The following is a 22,693-nucleotide window of genomic DNA, read 5'->3' on the forward strand; positions in this document are numbered from 1 at the left end:
CGGAGCCAACCGCCTTCCATGATTGGCTCCGCACCGCGATTTCACGCAGGCGGGACCAGCATGGAATGCCAGTGGAAGTGCTGAGTGCTATCTCTGCGGGCGGGGGAGGAGAGAGAGTTGGGTCCAGTGATCTTTCGCGCGCATCTTCAATCTCCCTGAGGCATGGTGCTGCTTCAGAGAGCTGAAGTGATTGTTAAAATAATAAATAAATACAGTAAAAATGTAATGAAACATGTCCCCCCACGTGATTGTGCCACATGAGATGGGACATGTTTTCATTTTTCAAAGAAAGTTTTCATTTAAGTTGTAACAGCTTTAGGAAACCTCATCCTGGTCGTGGATGAGGTTTCCTAAAAGAACGTAAAGGCTGCATCGCCTTATTGCCTGCCCGCCAATGGTTAGGCAGCATAAATTTGAAATTAATTAGTTCGTTAATGGCCTTAATAGGCCTTTCAATTATTGGCGCGGGCCCACCGAACGAAATATCATGAGACAGCGCAATGGTGTCAGGACCCATGCCTGATGTCATCGTGCGTCATTTTATGTTCCGGTGTCTTGGGCCCGCCCCTGCACGCCAAATGTAAAATTCTGCCCTATGGGATCTTGCAATATTGTTATCCAAAAGCTCCACCAGGCAGTTCAGTTTTGACAGAAAAGATAGAAAGTTATTACATAGAACAAAGCTCAGATATTTTCTCCAAAAACAAAACTGATTTCTAAGTTATATTCTACAAGAGTTGGATGAATGGCTACAACAGCAAAGTAGAGGTTGGGTACATTGAGAGAAAATGGTCATTTCCTGACAACCCAAAGCCAACCTCCTATCTACACAGTTCAAGTCAAGAGTGTGATGGAATATTCGCCATTTGCCTGGGTGGGTTCAGCCTCTATAACACTCAAGAAACTCAACACAATCCTGGACAGAACAGTTTTCTTAGTTGGCACCCCACCACTGCAATTCATATCAATTCTATCCATCACTCGCTCCCTCTGACAGACTGTATACAGCCTACAGGATTCACTATTGTAAATCACCATAGTTGCTCTGATAGCACCTTCCTTCCCTGCTACATCTACCATCAAGAATGGCAAGAACAGCAATGTTGTGGGAATGCAATCACTTCCAATTTCCCTTGGGTATATATCACAGTTCCTTTATGACTGCTGGATCTGTACCCTGGGATTCCCTACCTAACATCGTTCTGGGAGCAGCATCACCACATCAACTGCAGTAATTTAAAGAGGCCAACTACAATTGGGCAAGAAATGCACCCTTACCAGTGCTGCTCACCAGCAGAGAATAAATAGTGTAAAAAGAGCAGAATAAGGCAATGAGCATGATCACTACCAACATGGTTTAACACAGAAACACATTCCAAAACATTTCATTAGGAGGTGTGAACAAATGCTTCGCTGAAGAGTTTGCTTTTGAGAGTACTTTTCAAGGGGAAGTGATTATGGAGGGATTTAAGGAGGCAATTCCAGGATATAGGGCTCATACAGGTATAGAAACAGCCACCATTAGTAGATTGAAGGGGAGGTGGTGCTGAGGCAAAGGAATGCACAAGAAGGTGCATTAAAAGGGGGTCACAAATTGGGGAGGGGAGTTATTTCACAACACTTTAGAAAGTTACAATCGGGAGAGAAGGGCCATTGTAGTATTTTAAACTTGTGGCATTTTACTCAGTGAGGATATGAGTAATGGGCAAGAGGGATTTAATGTGGTACAGGATAAGGGCAGCAGAGGTTTACATTGACTGAAACATAAGGAGAATTGAGATTGGGAGGCTAGCCAGTAAAGCATTGGAATAATGAGTCTAAAGGTGACAACAGGTGATTGTTAGTAGAGGTTGAGAGTAGGTTTCACCCAAGATCTTACAGCTTGACCTAAAGGACATGTTTTTGGCAGTGAAACTAAACCTAAGCTGGATTTGAACTAGAGACCTATAACAGGTCTCTTGAAATTCATTATTGTGTCCAATTACATCAAGGCGGAGATGTTCTGAAAATTGTGCACTCCCCACAAATGTATGTAGAAGAATCAATTGTAAGGCAACACTGGGGTGCCATTTATAATAGGGTTGGAGGAACACATGTTGGTCCTTCCAAGTTAAATAGAGATCACCGGAAATCAAGACATTTGACAAAAAACTTCAAGTAGACCCAACTGCAGCACAACTGCATCATAACCTGACAGCTTATTGATAAGTCTGTGACTCAGTCACAACAAACACTCCAATTTCAGCAGTACAAATGTAGGGAGCTATTTAGGCCTTGTTCTCCCACAGTCTGAACTAATCCACTTGCCTGGATGATTGCAGTTCCAACAAAATTCAAGAAGCTCGACACCATCCAGGACAAAGCAGCCCTTTTGATTGGCAACCCATGCACAAACATTCACTCCCTCCACCACCAACAAACAGTGGCAGCAGTGTTTACCATCTACAAGATGCACTGCAGAAACTCCACCAAGGCTCCTTAGACAGCACCTTCCAAACCTATGACTACTACCATCTAGAAGGACAAGGGCAGCAGTCACATGGGAACACCAGCACATTGAAGTTCCCCTCCAAGCCACTCACTATCCTGACTTGGAAATATATCGCCGCTCCTTCACTGTCGCTGCGTCAAAATCCTGGTACTCCCTTCCTAACAGCACCATGGGTGTACCTACATCACAAGGGCTGCAGTGGTTCAAGAATGCAGCTCACCACCACCTTCTCAAGGACAATTAGGGATGGTCAATAAATGCTGGCCCAGCCAGGAATGCTCACATCGCATGAATGAATAATAAAAATAAAACAAGCACCACCACGAAGTCCCCATTTTCTTAAATATTTGCAATTCAACAGTGAACTTCTCTTATTATTACTTCAGCAAAGTAAAAGTCAGCAGAGGTACTGAAGGCTTTATATATTCATAATTACAATATGACTGAAAACATCACTCTGGATTGAAGAAACCCAATTTCAGCATCCCGATAATGATTCCTGCTCAAACTCTTGTGGCAAAACAACTCTAAAAATAAAAATTAAATAATTGCAGTTCCTGGTGGGGCAGGGGATTTGTTGGTCTGAGAACACGATAGTTCTCTGCAGGAAAATTATGCAGCTGGTACTGTTCACAAATCATTATTGAAAATACATCTCTGTAGATATGATGGGAAAACCAGTCAAGCCCTGTGCTTATGCCCTTGCAGAAACATAGGAACAAATTCTTACTCCTGAGTTAGGAACACAGAGTCAGGAAAATTCCCGACTCTGAAAAACTGACTCAGTCCCCAATCGTCTGTTTTTAATCCCAGGGTTGGGGACAGGTGCTAAGGATGACTACTGTTGACTTCATAATTTAAAAAAAACACTCACTCAAAATCCATTCAATACATTTAAATTCCTGTACTTAATCCTTTATAAAACAAACATTTTTATTCATAGCCCCACATCAAAGACTTTATAACTACTTAGAGCTATCAATCAAACTGTGAACTTACAGTCCTCCCACAATGATAATGATAGGTTGTGGAATCAGTCATGCAGCATTAATCGTATGATGATAGCTCTTAAGCTTATGTCAACAGACAGCTAGTGAAATTGCAAACACTGATTTTTTTTTCAACTGCAGTCAGTATTTTTTTAAAAATTAAAGAGCTAGGGGATGCCTTGACATATTGACACTACCCTTTTTACACACAATCATGTCTACTTCTAACAATCCCAAAAGGCACTTTACCCCTCCCAAAGGGGCACTTGACCTGGACCTCTCCAAAAGAGTACAACACCTCTCCAAATAATTCTAGCAGCTTTAGACCTTTTGTTCAAGTGTCTAAAGCCTATGAGTTGTGTTTTAGACATCCTACTAATGAAAATTGCATCCAAAGTGCAGCTGCCTCCGTGAACTATGGAGGTGCAAACTACAACCCGCCCCTGTTCTTCTCACATCCCATCGAAAATTATGGGTGCCAAGTTCGGGGATGGGGCTTTAGGAATCAGGGCTCCAGCACCATTTTGGCTAAGGCACAGAGCCCTTCTGACTGGGCAAAAATTTGGGCCAAAGTATCTGCAGCAATGAATAATTAGAAATATACGTGCAAAATTCAATAACCGCTTAGGAGACCTGCAGACCTACCACAGAACCACTGAAGCCACAACCTTTGAAGAACAGAGACCAGTTGGGGGAGAAGAAATATTTTTATTTTAAATGCATGCTTATGTTGTGCTATGTGCCTAATATGCACCTGTAAATTGAATGCCTACATTTAGTGATAGCAAAATAATCAGACTATTCCATCTTGTTCAGTGATGTCTTTCCAGGGCTGTAGTGTAAAAATGTTTTTGTGTACTAATGTATTGAATGACATTTGTTACGTGCAAAAAAGGCACCTAAACAAAGTATTTGTAATAATGTCAGAAAGGTGACAAAGTACCAAACCATTGGAATACTCAAAAGAATCTGCATCTCTATCACCTGAAAATAGATAATTGTGACAATAATGGCAATTATCAATGCAAATAGGTTAAATTCATTTTTAAATTACATCTGTACACTTTAGAAAACATAAGTGTTTGTACCATATTGAAATAAGACCGAATTTTCACTCCCCTCACTATGTCCCAAACGATCACATTGCCATCATGCCCTGCAGAGAAGAGGACCCTGGGGTCAAAAGGATGTGGTTCAAGTACAAACACTTCATCTTCATGTCCCTGCAACAACAATGTTGAATATTTCATAATCAGTAATACAGATAAAGACTGCCCTTTTTAAAGAAATCAGTCACAAATAATTTTTTTAAAGTATGGAGTCAGCTTGCATATATATGAAGACATCCAACTTTATCCAAGTTCACTTTTAATCTAATATCTCTGTTCTTTGAGGCTGCCCATTAAGCATCAAATTTTGGATAAATAAGAATGATCAAAACTGCAGAAAATGATGAGGATTATAAAATAAATAGAAAGAGGGGGTTTGAAAGGCTGAGGGAATATGAAAAAAATTGAGATCAATGGAAAAGAAAAAGTTAATGTTGTGATCCCCAGCTGAGGTTACCCCCGGACAAGTTTGATACCAGAGTGGAACCTAGCTTGACAGATTCTAACTTTTATTTGTTTGTTTAGATATGTGGAGAGTAGCTACTGAACAGAGTTGCTGGAGTCAGCTGATGAACTTTTAACAAAAGAATAAAACAATTATTCAACAAGAAAAGATGGTCTAAATTACAATATTCCTTCACCCACAACTATGCCTTTACAGATACATACAGGTTTTTATGCATAACAAGTCACAAAAGCTATCTTATAGTCTAATGTTCACAGTAAGTATGAGTCTATGTAAACCAATAGGTACACTGTGGTCAGGTATACCACACTCTGAAATCAAGTGACAAATGCCACCTCAACCAGATGCTATGGATCTCGCCTCAACTCCCCCCAGACGCTTGTCACACTGTAAGCCAATCAGTCTCACTGAACTTCGTCCTTCACACGAGGGCTTCCAACCCCCACTCTCCAAGAACTCCAAGAATCTTCTCCCAAACCAGCGCTTTCCCACAGATGCCTTCTGCAAGGGTTCGCCTCCATGGTTTTGAACTCTCCTTCTGATGTTCCTCTTCCCTGGGTCACCACATGCATTCAAGCTGTGTTCCACACTCAGTCTCTCACTGCCTCAGCCGTCAACAGTACCACTGCTTCACATGCCCATAGCAAAGAGTTACAGACCTTTAGTTGTCTCTTTCGGAACATCTTGCCTCTTCTGAAGCCTTTATCTCTTTAAGCTTGAAGCTTTAAATCTGAAGCTTGGAGCCTTTCTCTCTGCCTCTCACTCTTAACTTCACTTAACAGGACATTTTCCTGTTCCTATCCTTCCTTTGACTAGAAGGTCCTCTTGGGACTTTCCCCTCTTCCACTCCCCTGGATTTCTGGGATTGTTTCTTTAGCTTGGGACTTGCTATCTGTCCCTTCTAGGCTGCTTCCGCTTCACAGCTATCTTCAAACCAACTGAACTCCAACAGCTTCCAAAACAAACTGCTGTTTCTCTCTTCTTGTGTGTGTGTCTGTGGGAGGTACGTGCCTCTCTGGACCCCTGTTGCAAGGCAACAGTCCAATTCTTCTACCCTTGTATGTTTACCTTCTCTATAAGAGTTGTAAAACTCCTCATTAGAAATGTAAGCACCTTTTTAAAGTGAAACTAAAACTCTATTTGACCTTTCTTAACACAGAGATACAAGAATACAAATCAAACTTAAACTTTAAAGCAAAAACTCATTCCTATCATCGACAAATACATACATAACTTACTTACACTATCTCTACTTCTTAACACTAAGTAAATAAGGAATAAAATGATAGTAAAAATAGAGTCATGGGTCCACTTGGAGATGAAGGGGGTGAGCTTGTACTTGAGAGTGAGAGAATGTCAGAGCTGTAGGTTTACAGAAAATGAAAGTAGACCCACAGTAATATCAAATGTAGTCATAAATGAGCAACTAATAGAGAGAAATAATCAAAATGATACTGTATTGAAAAACCTTTGGAAAAGGGAATTGGGCTAAATGATGCCTAAATGCCAAATGTTACATGGCTATTGGACAAAAGTAAAATAAATAAATCAGGGACTTCAAGTTCAATTTGTCTATTTCAGCTGTGGATAAACTTGTGGTGAATTTTAGGTGAAGAAAGAAAGTTTTAATAACAACTGTCACAAATAACATGGTTTTGTAGAAAACCTTTTTTTTAAAAAGGGGATTCTTTCTTAAATGCATGGTGTGCTGCTGAACTAGCATCTAAATTTGATCATTAGTCTTAACACGGAGTACAAAAATGTAGCAATGGGGGCAGGAGATCAGAATTCAGTGACCCAGGCTGAAAGGAAGGCAAAAAATGAGCTGAGGTCCCTATTGCAATATAGTGTCTTTGCTGAAAGAATCAGGCTAGTCTGTGATGTCTCCTACAATTGGTGCTGACATACTCTGTGCATAAACATGAAGTGCAACCACTTTGCAAAGATACTAAAGAGTGGTCAAGACGAGTCAGCAGCTTTTGGAGAGAAAGACAGAAAAAAGAATGTTTGCCCTAAATAAATGGCTTTACTCCAGGTCAGAGAGAGGAAGAGGGCATTCTTCATTTTGTAACGCTAACTGAAAATTCTGGTGATGCCTCAATTAGGTTATTCAAAACCAATAATGCAGCTTCTTACCATCAGAACATGTATGAGCTGACCAGTGCAAGAATTCCAAACCTTCAATGTAAGGTTATTGACTGCTGTAATAACGGTGTTGTCGTGACGATCCCATGCCACCATGGTTACTTTCAGTTTGTTCACTTTATCTTCCAATCCTTGTGGATTATACCTTTAAGAGCAAGAACAACTCACATTAACAGCATTCTTTCTAAAAGGAAATTAAACTGCTCAAAATTTATAACTTAAAAAAACCTTTATATTTATATATCACCTCATCACGTCACTCATATGCTTCACATATGATCAAGTTCTGTGAGTTCCAGTGCACGTTAGCATGAAGTCGCAACTGGTAATGATAACTAACTAATTGACCGGTATACTAGGACAAAAAGAAAACTTCTTGTTTTTCACATTATGTAAGTGGTCGTGAACCACATGACCAAAGGAGGGCACCTCTTAAAAATTAAGCATTCCCTCTATACACCACTGGAATATCAGTTTTGATTATGAGATCAAACACCCTACATGGGACTCGAATCTACAACCTATTAATTCAATGGTAAGAATGCTACCAACTGAGATAAGTTGATATTCTTATAAATTGTTAAATATATTGCTTCTTTCAAATAGATTCTCACTGCACATTCAACATCTCTCTCATCCTTTACCTCCTCTAGAAAAATTCAGATTAAAGTAGTGTCTATCTGTAGCACTTCTGATTCAGGAGAGGGGACAACAGTTGTTTATACACCTTGCAATTAGTTTTAACTTAACACTCCAACACTACCCTGAGGAACTCCTGCAGTGATGTCCTAGAGCTGAGGTGACTGACCTCCAACAACCATCTTCCTTTGTGCTAGGTATGAATCCAACCAGCGGAGAGTTTCCCCCCGATTCCCATTGATTCCAGTTTTCCTTGGGCTCCTTGATGCCACACTCGGTCAAATGCTGCCTTGATGTCAAGGGCAGTCACTCTCACCTCACCTCGGAAGTTCAGCTCTTTGTCCATGTTTGAACCAAGGCTATAATGAGGTCAGGAGCTGAGTGGCCCTGGTGGAACCCAAACTGGGCATCAGTGAGCAGATTATTGCTAAACAAGTGCAGCTTGATAGCACTATTGGTGACCCCTTCCATTACTTTACTGATGATCAAGAGTAGGTTGATGGGGCGGTAATTGACCCGGTTGGATTTGTCCTACTTCTGGCGTACAGGACATAGCTAGACAATTTTCCACATAGCTGGGCAGATGCCACTGTTGTAGCTGTACTGGAACAACATGGGTAGGGGGGGCAGCAAGTTCTGGAGGACAAGTCTTCAGTACTATTGCTGGAATGTTGTCAGGGCCCATGGCCTTTGCAGCGTCCAGTGCCTTCAGCCGTTTCTTGATATCACGTGGAGTGAATGGAATTGGCTGACGACTGGCATCCGTGATGCTGGGGACCTCTGGAGGAGGCCAAAATGGATCATCCACTCAGCACTTCTGGAGATTGTAGCAAATGCTTCAGCCTTACCTTTTGCAATGATGTGCTAGGCTCCTCCATCATTGAGGATGGGGATATTTGTGGAACCAACTCCTCCAGTGAGTTGTTTAATTGTCCACCACCATTCACGACTGGATGTGGCAGGACTGCAGAGCTTAAATCTGATCCATTGGTTGTGGGATCGCTTAGCTCTGTCTATCACTTGCAGCTTATGCTGTTTGGCACATCAGGTTGACACCTCATTTTTAGGTATGCCTGGTGTTGCTCCTGGCATGCTCTCCTGCACTCTTCATTGAACCAGGGTCAATCCCCTGGCTTGATGGCAATGGTAGAGTGGGGGATATGCCAGACAATGAGGTTACAGATTGTGTTTGAGTACAATTCTGCTGCTGCTGATGGCCCATAGTGCCTCATGGATGCCCAGTCAGATGCTAGGTCTGTTCGAAAACGATCCCACGATGGAGGGTATCCACAACAACTGTGTGGTGGTCACTCCTACCGAAGCGGTCATCTGCGGCAGGCAGGTTTGGTGAGGTTGAGTTCGAGTATGTTTTCCCTCTCCCTCACTACCTGCCACAGACCCAATCTAGCAGCTAAGTCATTTAGTCCTCAGCCAGCACTGTTCAACATGAAGGAGTACTGATTCATCATCTGAGGGATGGCAGTACATGGCAATCAGCAAGCGGTTTCCTTGCCCATGTGTGACCTGATGTCATGACCAGGTTTCATGGGGTCTGAAGTCGATGTTAGGACTTCCAGGGCAATTCCCGGCGGTATACCACTGTGCCGCTGGGTCTGTAGGACATACCCAGGGATGGTGATGGTGGTGTCTGGGACATTTTCTCTAAGGTATGATTCTGTGACGGGCATTTTCAAATTCAACCACATTGCTGTTAGTCTGGAGTCACATGTAGGCCCAGGCCAGGGGACGACAGATTTCCTTCCCTAAAGGGCATTAGTGAAACCAGATGGCTTTTTACAACAAATGGTTCCATGGTCATCATTAGACTTCTAATTCCATATTTTTATTGAATTCAAATTCCACCATCTGCTGTGGCAGAATTCGAACCCAGAGTATTACCCTGGGTCTCTGGATAATAGCACTACACCATTGTCACCTCGCTGAGGGTGGAGGAGGCACAAATGGTGGTTTAAGAAGCCGATTGATGGTGGAGAGAAGCCGGGGTGACCGTGATCTCATTCAACGGTGGTGCAAGTACAAAGGGCTGAATGGTCCAGTCCTGTTCCTAATGTGCCTAACTATTATAATGGCTGAAAATAACAACAAAGACAATGCGATAAGGAAACACTACCAATTCAGATAAGTTAGGGGAATGGACCTGTGTGTAGCAGATGTCCTTCAAACTGGAGAAGGGCAGTGTCTTGCAACCTGCTTTACAATCCTGTTTATAATATTCAAAATTATGAGGGTTCTCGACACAATAGGTAGGAAGAAACTATTCCCATTGGCAGAAGGTCGAGAACCAGAGGACACTGATTTATGTTGACTGGCAAGAGGAACAAAGGCTACATGAGGAAGTGAGTGGTCTGGCTGAGTGTGTGCTGGAGGTGAATTTAAATGCGACTTCCAGAAGGAAATTGGGTAATTATCTGCAGGAAAAAGGCAGGAGGATAAGACTACCTCAGAGGGCTTTCAGACAGCTGGCATGGCAGGGCAGACTGAATTGCCTCCTCCTGTGCTATAACCATTAGATTATTCTATGCGAGAATGCCTGTTAAATCATATAGATCAACAGAAAGTTCATCACTCACTTTTCCAGAACTGCTTCATCCAATTTAGGGTCATGGGGAGTCAGAGCCTATCCCAACAGGCAACAGGTGGTAAGCGGGGCACACCCAGGACAGGATGCCGATCGAGCAAAGGGCACATACACACAGACTAGGGGACAATTTACTGTAGCCAATCCACCGAACGTCTTTGGACATTAGGGGGAAACCGGAGCACCCGGCGGAAACCCACACGAACACAGGGAGAATGTGCAAACTCTGCACAGACAGCCACCTGGGGTCAGGATCAAACCCGGATCCCTGGAGCAGTTCCACCCTCGAGAAAATGCTGTTGCGGTAATAGTAAAAGCATATGTTAAAGTTAGATCTGCAATATGAGATGGTTACAGTGAGGGCAAAAGGGTTTAAGGATCTACCAAGAACACCACACTTAGGCAATACACAGATCTGGTACACCAATACTTGGATTTTGTCCCTGTGCATTTAGTCTTGGGAGAAGGTGCTAAGGAGTGTTACCAGTTTGACATCAGGCTTTAAAACTCTCACTTTCCAGGATTGTCTTTAACAGTTGGGGATAGAAAAACCATGGCTTAGAAGGGCTGCGGCTGAGTCTTTTTAAGAAAGGGAAGTGATTGCATCTGTTGGATAGCTTACGTAGGACTAGAGTTCATTTAAATGCCAGAAAGTATTTCTTTGCGCAGTAGGTCATGAAACTTTGATATAGGCTATCAAAAAACGTGGAGAATGGATCTGCTGCAATTCTTTGAACAGGGAGTTGATAAATTCTATATTTGAGTATGAGCAAATACTCCTCTTTAGATCAGTGGTTGGAGGACTAGGACACAATACGAGGTTTAGTACAAGATATTGACAGGTATTATGATTGTTTAAATCTTCTATTGTTTGTTTATGATTTGGAAATTTGGCAGATTTTTGACATTTTGAAATTTCAGCATTTATATTCAAATTAAAGCAAAATAACGCTGAGTTTTATTTAGTGTAGTTGCAATGATGTGGAGAGTTAGGGCTAAGTTGTGTCTGCACTTTTGACAGTGAATGTGACAGACATGTGATAGGTATGTTATTTCTGCCCTCAATCAGCTAAAGACAAAATTTTCAGTGATCAGATAACAACTGCAATAAGAACGGGCTCATTCTGTGAAGTAACATCATAACAACTAATCAGGTGATTTATAATGCTGTCAATCATATTCGTTTGTAGATATTTAGGTCACTATCAAAAAAAAAATTGTTCCTGTTCAGCTCTATCTACATTTTTGCCATGTCCTACATGCTGTTTGGTTCCCATCCCTGGCTGTTAATTTCCAACTATTTTGTAATCAGAACCTTCTCTATCAGCAACTTCGCTGAAGTTCAAGCCAAAAGCTTGTTTCAACAAGCTTCTCAGTGCTTGCTTTGCAGGGAATATTTTAAAGCAACATTTTCTTGTTGCTGACACTATTTTTACACTTTGCAGGTATAGCTTGCATTAGAGAGAATATTTCTAGGTTAATGACTAACTTTTATCTACAGAGCAACATCAATGAAAAGATAGTGCTGGTCACTCACCCAGCTGGCTTGACAGCCATGTCCAGTAAAATGCTTTTCCATTCTTGCCGTCGAAACTGCCAGATCCTTGCAGTCCCGTCACGACTTCCACTAACAAACCTACCAACAGAGTCAAGGCCTCACATGTAAAATTACATTCAAAAGTATATTGAAAGAAGTTAGGGATGAGATAGCAGAGGTGCCATACATTAAAAAAAAGTAGAAAAGGAATAAAGCCAGGGGACTGGCAGACAGCTAATGTTACTCCTTCATTTGAAACCGAAGATAGAATAAATCTAGGGAACTAGAGGCTACTTGGCTTATGGTTGGTGGTAGAAAAGATAATGGAATGCTTACTCTCAAAGATGTAATGGATAAACATTTAGAAACTGTAAACAGGGATAGTGTTTCAACCTGTTAATGATATACTAACAAGATAGCACAAATTTGCGATAATCCCAAAAGGAATAAAAGGGCGATTAGAAAAAAAATGTACACGGAGGGCAGTTAATATGAGGAATTCTATGCTTCAAATTATTGTTGAAGCAAAATCCATCAACCCTTCTGGAAGGGAATTAAAGGTGGTTGCAATGATAACAAGAGCAATGATAAAAACTACTGAGAAGATGGAGGAAAGTGGGTACTCAATAAGGGAGAGACAAATATTTTTATTTTTATGGTGAGACAACAGGGCAGTGGATGTAGATTAGGATTACTCTAGCTGATACAGTCATGATAGGCTAAATGGCTCTCTTTTGTGTTATAAAAATGTATGTTTCCATGTGGAAAAGAAACAATTCACACTTGATGGCTGAGAGGCCAGTTTCTGTGCTGTAATAATATTTTTTGATTCTAACAATCTAAGTTTTTACAAGTTTTTAAGTATGAGAATATCAAGCTCATTGCATTAGGAAGCATAAATCAAGTCATTAGTTAACAAATGCAATCTAACAACCTGCAGCAATTACACTGATTGAAAGTTGCATGTCTTATTCTTACCTGTCACTCATGTTGGAGAACTGAATACTGTCAACTTTGTCCTAACAAAAAGGTAAACAGGAGCTAAAATTAGGTGACAGTAATCATTTGTTTTTTTTTAATTAAACATCTATATTGATGACAAATGTTCCATTTTCCAGATTGGAAAACCCATGCACAAAGTTTACCTATGTTAAAAGGTCATCAGTGGGCTGCAACAATTCCTCGTCATGACTTTTGTTGAGTCCCTTGTCAGGATTTCCCCTTCCAAAGTAAGCAGCAATCAGCTGTCTTGGTCCCAGGCATGCCAATAGATTCAAGCTTTGGCAGTAAGTTGAGCTCAGAGCTTTCACATGCTCGTGGCACTGGCTGGAACCACAGACCTTCCCCATGCACAGAGTGCAGTCAGAATTTGACTCCCCATCACCACCAGCGCAACCCGCCCCCCCCCAACCACCCACCCCTCTCCTCCCCCACCAACCCCCCCCCCACCTCCCCCCCCCCAGCTCTACCACCCCCCCCCCCCCCCACCCCCACAGCCTACCCCCAAGGATAGAGCTAGGTTCAGTTCTGAATATTCCTGCATTCCTCTCCCTAATATTTTTATTTTTGAATAATGAACTCTCTCATTGTTTTCAAAATTGTCTATAATAAAATGTACAAGCGCCTCCAACCCCATTGGCTAGCAGACTCACATCTCTCACTGTTTCTCCAGATCCATCCTTTGCATCCAATGCTGCTGGTTATCTACCTTCTCAGAATTGTTAAATATTGTACCCTTAGCTTTGTTTTTAAAATTATCTATGAATAACTGCATGATCAGGCTATTGGCACAGCCCACTGAAGTGGTTAGAGAAATAATGGGTGGAGGCGGGGGTTGGTGGGGAAGAGAATAGGTGAAAGAGGAACAGGAAAGGTGAAGAGGAATGGGAGTGTTATGATGAGGAGAAGCAGGAGGATGAGAGATTGGGTGGGGGGGTGGGGCGCAAGGGAGGGAGGAAAGACAGAATAAGAGGTGAAGAGCATGGAGGAAGGAAAAGGAGTTGGGAACGAGAGAAAGTGGATAAAAGAATGGAGAAGTGAGGGGCATAATTCACTTCCATCCCAGTTCTGGTTAAGACAGTTTTGATGTTATCACAAACAAGCCATGCATATTGGAATTTCTCTTACATGGAATATTGAAGCAATTAGCCCTTCAATCAAATTCAGAAGGGCAGTAAATCCATCACTGAGGATCAAGTAGCAGAAAACTGAACAGCATTCTATCAGAGAACAGGTGGGTGGTATAAGGTCATCAGGAATCCAAAGACATACAATGGGAGGGGGAGCTAGCCGATAGCAACTAAAAATGTCAGAGGGAATGCTTCTGGAATGAGTAAAAGAGGCTAATTTGGGAGGGGGTAACCCACTCATGGTTCTCTTGCTCAGCAGAGGGGTGGTAGCATGGGGTGTGGGTAGAAGGTATGAATTTCTTCAGGGTCAAGGTCTGAACGATAGTCCTGCATTAGCTTAGCAATAATGTGTCGAACACCATGCGGAATTTTATGGTGCCCCAGCTAAAAGACTGACAATTAGAAGGATTTAATTTGAATCATGAGCTACGTGGAGGTTTAACATTAGTTTTAAGCAGTCAAATTATTATATTACTGCACTTTAAATTTGGCTTGATGAAATGGCTAACTTTGGACCTGCGTCTGAGATGAAAAAAAAACAGGCTAATTTTCTTCTAGTCAGTGGCTTTGTACAGGAGTTGACACTAATGTTAAAATATGCTCCTTTTAATATCCAAATGGCACCAGCTGAGGGGAAGCGATGGCATAGTGGTATTATCACTGGACTGGTAATCCAGAGACCCAAGGTAATGCTCTGGGGATCAAGGTTTGAATCCCGCCATGACAGATGGTAGAATTCGAATTCAATAAAATCTGGAATTAAGAGTTTAATGATGACCACGAAACAATGGTCGATTGTTGTAAAAAAAACTCACTTGGTTCACTAATGTCCTTTAGGGAAGGAAATCTTCCATCCTTACCTGGTCTGGCCTACATGTGATTCCAGACCCACATGAACGAATAATAAAAAAAAACTAAGAGGTGGAACTGACTCTGTCACGTGAGCAGGGACATGTTAAAAATGAAATTTAAAAATGTTTATTTTATGTTTAATTAACAGCGGAAACCTCATCCCGCCCATGGATGAGGTTTCCTCAAAAGTCCAAAGGCTGCTTGGCCAACCGTAAGGTTGGACGGGCAGGGAAAAATTCAATTTAATTAACAGCCCTCTTAATTGTCGGTGGGCGTGCTGCTGACTCCTGCGCATGGCCGCTCACCCAATGTCATCATGCACTATTTCATGCTGAAAATCCATCCCACGGACTTGGGTGTAGGGAGCATAATTTCAAAATGTGTGCATGGTATAAAACTTGGAAACCTAATAATAGGTGGCCAGGATAGTAACAGACTTCAAGAGGACATAGGCTGATGAAATGGGTAGCCACATTGCAGATGCATGTCAAAACAAATTAAGTGTGAAGTGATGCACTTTGGAAGAAACAATATTGGGAGGCAGTATAATCCAAATGGCACTGTTTTGAGAGTGTTGCAAGAGGACAGGAACCTGGGGGTGTATATTCACAAATTTTTGAAGGTGGCAGGGCAAGTTACTAAGGAAGTTAAGAAAACTTTATGAGATACTTAGTTGATGTTGCAAATAGTGGCACTGAGTACAAAGCAAGAAAGTCATGCTAATCCTCTACAAATTACTGATTAGGCCTCTGCTGCAGTGCTGTGTACAATTATGTATTTTAAGGATGTCAAGATCTTAGACAGGGTACAGAGAAGGTTAACCAGGCTTCCACCAGGGATGAGGGACTTAAGTTATGTGGAGAGATGGGAAAAACTGGAAAGTAAAGGAAGTTAAGAGGAGACCTAATAAATTTATTAGGAGTTTTGATAATTTCTCACTACTTGTTCTGTTTCCTCTAGGAAGTGAGGCAGTGACTAGATATCATAGATTTAAAATCATGGGCAAAACACTGGAGGGGATTTTAGAAGAAACTTTTTCACAAAGAGGGTTGCTAAGATTTGGAAAGCACTACCTGAAAGGGTGGTGGAAGCAGATTCCATAGGAAGTTTCAAAGAGGCACTCAATATGTACTTGAAAGGGGCTAATCTGGAGGGTTAAGATGAAAAATCTGGGGTGAGGATAGCTTTCCCAAAGAGCCAACACAGGAGCAAAATGCCTCCTTTCCTGTTGTAAGGCTCTTTGATCATATTTATTTTAAGTTTATTATTCCATGTTTATGACATTCAAATCAATTAATATTCGCAGAAAGCAAAAATTCTTACGGTATGAAACTCCAACTCTGAAATCTTCTCAGGTTGCCCTGACCCAAAGTAGTAAACTCTTATGATATGATCCGTGCTCCCTGTTGCCAAAAACATTCCACCTGTAAAGAAAGAGACAGGCTTAGCATACATTATATACATCCGACCAGTATTTACATCTGACCAGTACTTAAAAGAACATATGTTTAATTCGGTAAAAGCAAAATACTGAGGATGCTGGAAGAAAAATTGAAAATGCTGGAAAAACTCAGCATGTCTAGCAACTGTGGAGAGAGAAACAGAGTTAATGTTTTGAGTCTGTATGGCTCTTATTATTATATATGTTTAATTAGCATCTTTCTCACAAGAACATAAAGAGAAGCACATACACAGAAATAAACTGTCAATATGGCTTTTACCCACGAAATGAGCAAACCATCCTTGTCACATTTACAAGCTCTGCTTACATTTCTCTTTTATTTTCTTTTTCTTCATCCGATTTAATCTTTAGTGATGTCATGGTTTATACGGCAACCACTAGCCCTAAAAGGCCTACGAAGAAGTTTCTCTCACTTTCCGTTCTGAATATTCGAATCCAGAATTTACATAGATAATAATAGTGAGGTTAACAGTACTCACTGTTATAAAGAAGCAAATTTAACAACAACTTCTGGCATCTGCAATGCACAGTTAAACATGGAAATCAAGAATTTGTTGTCCATAGGATGTGCTGTAACAGTACTTCATTGGCAGACCTGGCACTGAAATCACCATAATGGTGTGACATTGGCACACTTGCATACTAATTCCCCACTGAAGGTGCCAGAAACAAATTAGGGATGGAGCAACCAATGGTAAGTGAATTTTTAACAATGTAGTAAATGACAAAATACGAGACACCCAAATGAGCATGCCAATTATCCACATCATATTGAGGCAGTCACAACTGAGTTAGGCTGATCATGTAGCCAGAATGCCTGATACTCACTTACAAAAACAAGTCTTCTACGGACAGCTTGAGTCTGGGGTGCACTCTCATGGCAGTCAAAGGAGGCCCTACAAGGATACTCACAAGGCTTCAGTTAGGAGTTTGAAAACAATCCCAAGTCCTGAGAGAAGTTTGCACAGGGTTGCTGCATCTGGCGCAACATGAGGTGCGGCCTCCTTCAAAAGCAAGTGCATATCAGAGGCAGAAGAAAATAGAAGGAAAGGAAGTCCCAAGGCAGCAGCTCATCCAAATCTCAATTGTCTGTGTTATCCTATCCTGCTTGCAGCAGAACCTTCTGGGTTCAGATCAGCCTTAGCAATCACCTATATATCTACTGCAACCCTATCAAACACTCCAGATGAAGAACATTATTATCTTTGCATTGTAGGACAAACAAACATACAAATTAGGAACAAGTGTAAGCCACTTGGGCCCTCAAGCCTGCTCCGCAATTTGATAAAATCATGGGTAATCTGATTGTGGCCTCAACTCTACTTTCATGTCTACCCCCAATAACCTTCAACGCCCTTGTCAATCAGGAATCTCTCTAGCTCAGCCTCAAAAATGTTCAATGACTCTGCTTCCACTGGTCTCTGAGGAAGAGAATTCCAGAGACCAACATTTCTCCTCATCTCTATTTTAAATGGGTTTCCCATATTTTTAAATTGTGTCCCCTAGTACGACTCTCAGCAAGGGGGAACATCATAGAAGCATAGAAAATAGGAGCAGGAGCAGGTCACTTGGACCTTCTGCCATTCAATATCATCATGGCTGATCCTCTATCTCAATGCCATACTCCTGCTCTCTCCCCATACCCCTTGACGCCTTTAGAGTCTAGAAATCTATTTCCTTCTTAAATATATTCAGTGGATTGGCCTCCACAGCCTTCGGTGGTAGAGAAGTCCACAGGTTCACTTGCCTCTGAGTGAAGAAGTTTCTCCTCATCTCAGTCCTAAATGGCCTACCCTGTATCCTGAGATTGTGACACCTTGTTCTGGACACCCCAGCCAGAAGAAACATCATCCCTGCATCCAGTCTGTCCTGCCCTTTATACATTTCAATGAGATCCCCTCTCATTCTTCTAAACTACAGTGAATAAAGGCTTAGTCAACCCAATCTCTCCTCAAATGACAATCCTGCCATTCCAGGAATCAGGCTGGTGAGCCTCCGCTGCACTCCGTCTATGGCAAGTATATCTTTTCTTAAGTAAGGAGACTAAAACTGCACACAATACTCCAGGTGTGGTCTCAGCAAGGCCCTGTACAGCTGCAGTAAGACATCTTTGCTCCTGTACTCAAGTGCTCTCACAATGAAGGCCAACGTGTCATTTGCCTTCTTAACTACTTGCTGCACCTGCATGCTTGCTTTCAGTGATTGGTGTACCAGGGCACCTAGGTCTCTTTGTACATCAACATTTCCCAATCTATCACCATTTAAACAATAAGATAAAAGCAAAAAACTGCAGATGCTGGAAATCCAAAACAAAAATAAAAATACCTGGAAAAATTCAGCAGGTCTGACAACATCTGCGGAGAGGAACACAGTTAACGTTTTGAGTCCATATGACTCTTCAACAAAACTAAGGAAAAATAGAAGAGAGGTGAAATATAAGCTGGTTTAAGGGGACAAGTAGAGCTGGATAGAGGGCCAGTGATAGGTGGAGATAGCCAAAAGATGTCATAGGCAAAAGGACAAAGAGGTGTTGAAGCTGGTGATATTATTTAAGGAATGTGCTAATAGGTGACATTAAGGGTAGAAAGCAGGACGAGCAAGGTACAGATAGCCTTAGTGGGGGCGGGATGGAGGGAAGGGATCGAAATAGGCTAAAAGGTAGAGATAAAACAATGGATGGAAATACATTTAAAAATAATGGAAATAGGTGGGAAACCTTCCAAGGGCCCAAACACTCCTTTCAAAGGAACCAGCATTTCACTTGCACTTCCCTCAATTTAGTCATCTGCATTCATTGCTCCCAATGCGGTTTGCTCTACATTGGAGAGACCAAACGCAGAGAGGGTGACCGCTTTGTGGAACACCTTCGGTCTGTCCGCAAGCATTACCCAGACCTCCCTGTCGCTTGCCATTTCAACACTCCACCCTGCTCTCATGCCCACATGTCCGTCCTTGGCTTGCTGCATTGTTGCAGTGAAGCTCAACGCAAACTGGGGCAACAGCACCTCATCTTCTGACTAGGCACTTTACAGCCTTCCGGACTGAATATTGAGTTCAACAACTTTAGATCACAAACTCTTTCCTCCATCCCCACCCCCTTTCCGAACCCCCTTTTTTCCAAAAATTTATATAGATTTTTCTTTTCCCACCTATTTCAATTATTTTTAAATGCATTTCCATCCATTGTTTTATCTCTACCTTTTAGCCTATTTCGATCCCTTCCCCCCACCCCACCCCCACTAGGGCTATCTATACTTTGCTCGTCCTGCTTTCTACCCCTAATGTCACCTATTAGCACATTCCTTAGATAATATCACCACCTTCAACACCTCGTTACTCTTTAGTCTATGACATCTTTTGGCTATCTCCACCTATCACTGGCCCTCTATCCAGCTCTACTTGTCCCACCCACCCCCCTTAAACCAGCTTATATTTCACCTCTCTTCTATTTTTCCTTAGTTCTGTTGAAGAGTCATATGGACTCGAAACGTTAACTGTGTCCCTCTCCGCAGATGCTGTCAGACCATTTAAATAATACCCTGCCATTCTGCTTTTCCTACCAAAGTGGGTGACTTCACACTTAATCATGCATACTCCCACTCACTCAACCTGTCCAAATCACCTTTAAGCCTCTTAATATCCTCTTCACCACTCACATACCATCCAAGTTTCATGTCATCAGCAAATTTGGAAATATTACATTTGGTTCCTAATCCAAATCATTGATATATATTGTGAATGGCTGGGGCCCAAGCACTGATCCCTGCAGTACCCTACTAGTCACCACCTGCCACTCCAAAAATGTCCCATTTATTCCTACTCTCTGTTTCCTGTCTGCTAACCAATTCTCAATCTACGCCAATATATTACGCCCAATTCCATGTGCTTTAATTTAACACACTAACCTCTTATGTGTGACTTTAGCAAAAGCTTTCTGAAAATCCAAATATACTACACCCACTAGTTCTCCATTATCTATTCTGCTAGTTACGTCCTCAAAAAGCTTCAATAGGTTTGTCAAACATGACTGACCTTACATAAATCTATGCTGACTTTATCTAATCCTGCTGATCTTTTCTAAGTGCCCTATTATCACACTCTTTATAACAGACTCTAGAATTTTCCCTACTACTGATGTTAGGCTAACCGGTCTGTAATTTCCCGTTTCCACCCCACCCCCTCTCCTTTTTTAAATAGTGGGGTTACATTTGCCACCCTCCAATCTTCAGGAACTGTTCCAGAATCTACAGAATTTTGGAAGATGATGAGCAATGCATTCACTATTTTCATGGCCACTTCCTTCAGTACCCTGGGATGTAGATTATCAGGCCCCGGGGATTTATCGGCTTTCAGTCCCATTAATTTCTCCAGCATTGTTGTTTTACTAATACTAATTTCCTTCAATTCTCCTTCTCACTACACCCTTGGTTCCCTAGCATTTCTGGGAAGTTAACTGTGTCTTCCTCCATGAAGACAGAACTAAGTAGTTGTTTAATTGTTCTGCTATTTCCTTGTTCTCTATTATAAATTCTCATGTTTTGGACTGTAAGGGACCTACATCCTCTCAGCATTTGCTCTGGCAATTCCCCTCATGATTCAATAAGATCACCGTTCATTCTTCTAAACTCCAATGGATACAGACCCAACCTGTCCAATCTTTCCTCATAAGATAACCCCATCATCCCAGGAATCAGTCGATTCAACCTTCTACGAATTGCTTCTAATGCTATCGTATCCTTTCTCAAGTAAGACCAAAACTGTAGACAGTGCTCCAGATGTGGTGTCACCATCCTATACAATTGCAGCAAAACCTACCTATTTTTATATTCCAGTCCCCTTGCAATAAATGCCAACATTCCATTTGCTTTCTTAATCACTTGCTGTACCCGCATACTAACTTTTTGTGATTCATGTACCAGGACACTCAGATCTCTCTGTACCATGAGTTTTGCAATCTTTCTCCATTTAAATAATGTACTGTTTTTCTATGCTTCATACCAATGTGGACAAATTCAAATTTTCCCACATTACACTCCATCTGCCAACATTCTGCCAACTCACTTAACCTATATATATTTGTAAACTCTCTGTCCACATCACAATTTCTTTTTCTACCTACGTTTGTGGCATCCGCAAATTTAGCAACCAATCATTCGGTCCCTTCATCCAAATCATTGATATTGATTGTGCACAGTTAAGGTCCCAGCACTGATCCTTGAGAGTCCACTGGTTACAGCTTTCCAAACTGAAAATGACCCATTTAACTCTACTCTCTGCTTCTTGATAGCCAACCAATCTTCTATGCAAGATAATGTGTTACCCTCTAGAGCATGAGCCCTTATTTTGCATAGTGACCTTTGTGTGGCACCTTATCCAACGCCTTTTGGAAATCCAAATACACCACATCCACAGGTTCCCCTTTATTCTCATTAATTGTTACTTCCTCAAAGAACTCCAGTAAATTAGTCAAACATGGTTTCCCTTTCACAAAACCATGTTGACTGTGTAATTGCATTGAAATTTTCTAAGTGCCCTGCTATAACTTCCTTAATAATAGATTCTAGCACCTTCCCTATGACAAATGTTAAGTTAACTGGTCTGTAATTACCTGCTTTCTGTCTTCTTTCTTGCAAAGAATAAAGGAGTCACTGTTGCTATTTTCTGCCTGATGGAACCTTTCCAGAATCAAGGGAATTTTGGAAAATTAAAATCAATGCATTTACTATTTCTACAATCACTTCCTCCAGGACCCTCGGATGAAGTCCATCAGGACGGACATCAAATAATAATTACTGCTAAAGCACCTCTCTGACCGTGAAAATTTAATTTCAAAAGCATGGAATCTCATCCCTTCAGGGGTTAATTAGTGTTAGAGATTTTTTTTTAGAAGATTTTACATTTAATCCCATCTGTCTTTCACATTTGTTCTACTAGGTTTTTGTCGAGTGTCATGCATATGTACACACATACACAATAGGTTTTCATGACAGTAAAGTCCCACCTTTCGCAACTTCCTCGTTCGCGTTCTCAATAACCTGTGCTTTGTACACTCGCATGAGCAATGTTCGCTTACCCGTGTTTGAAATGTTCAAATTTTGCTAAAAGATCTTTTATTTTGCAACAGCTGTTTGGAAATGCACAAATCAGATTTGTCTCACAATATAATTTTATAGCTTATGCCAGGTTAATGGATTTGGGAGAAGCAATGGACACGAGTTTAAGCAATGAGAGAGTAGGAATAAACTGGATATTCGGTTATTTGTCTTTTCTCAGAG

General features: G+C 41.4%; 1 protein-coding gene across 1 annotated transcript in view; it reads right to left on the reverse strand.

Annotated features, from left to right (window-relative positions):
- The window catches only part of LOC121277874 (pleckstrin homology domain interacting protein), a 246,095-nt gene that overhangs the window by 105,903 nt on the left and 117,499 nt on the right, over positions 1-22,693 (reverse strand). The window contains exons 11-15 of the mRNA XM_041187625.1: positions 16,280-16,380; positions 12,954-12,994; positions 11,976-12,074; positions 7,192-7,345; positions 4,569-4,703 (exon numbers count right to left, since the gene is read on the reverse strand). Coding sequence (XP_041043559.1) covers positions 4,569-4,703; positions 7,192-7,345; positions 11,976-12,074; positions 12,954-12,994; positions 16,280-16,380 — 530 coding nt within the window. The remainder of the gene's footprint in view (positions 1-4,568; positions 4,704-7,191; positions 7,346-11,975; positions 12,075-12,953; positions 12,995-16,279; positions 16,381-22,693) is intronic.

The sequence above is a fragment of the Carcharodon carcharias genome, chromosome 5, assembly GCF_017639515.1.
Source record: "Carcharodon carcharias isolate sCarCar2 chromosome 5, sCarCar2.pri, whole genome shotgun sequence".
Lineage (NCBI taxonomy): Eukaryota > Metazoa > Chordata > Chondrichthyes > Lamniformes > Lamnidae > Carcharodon > Carcharodon carcharias.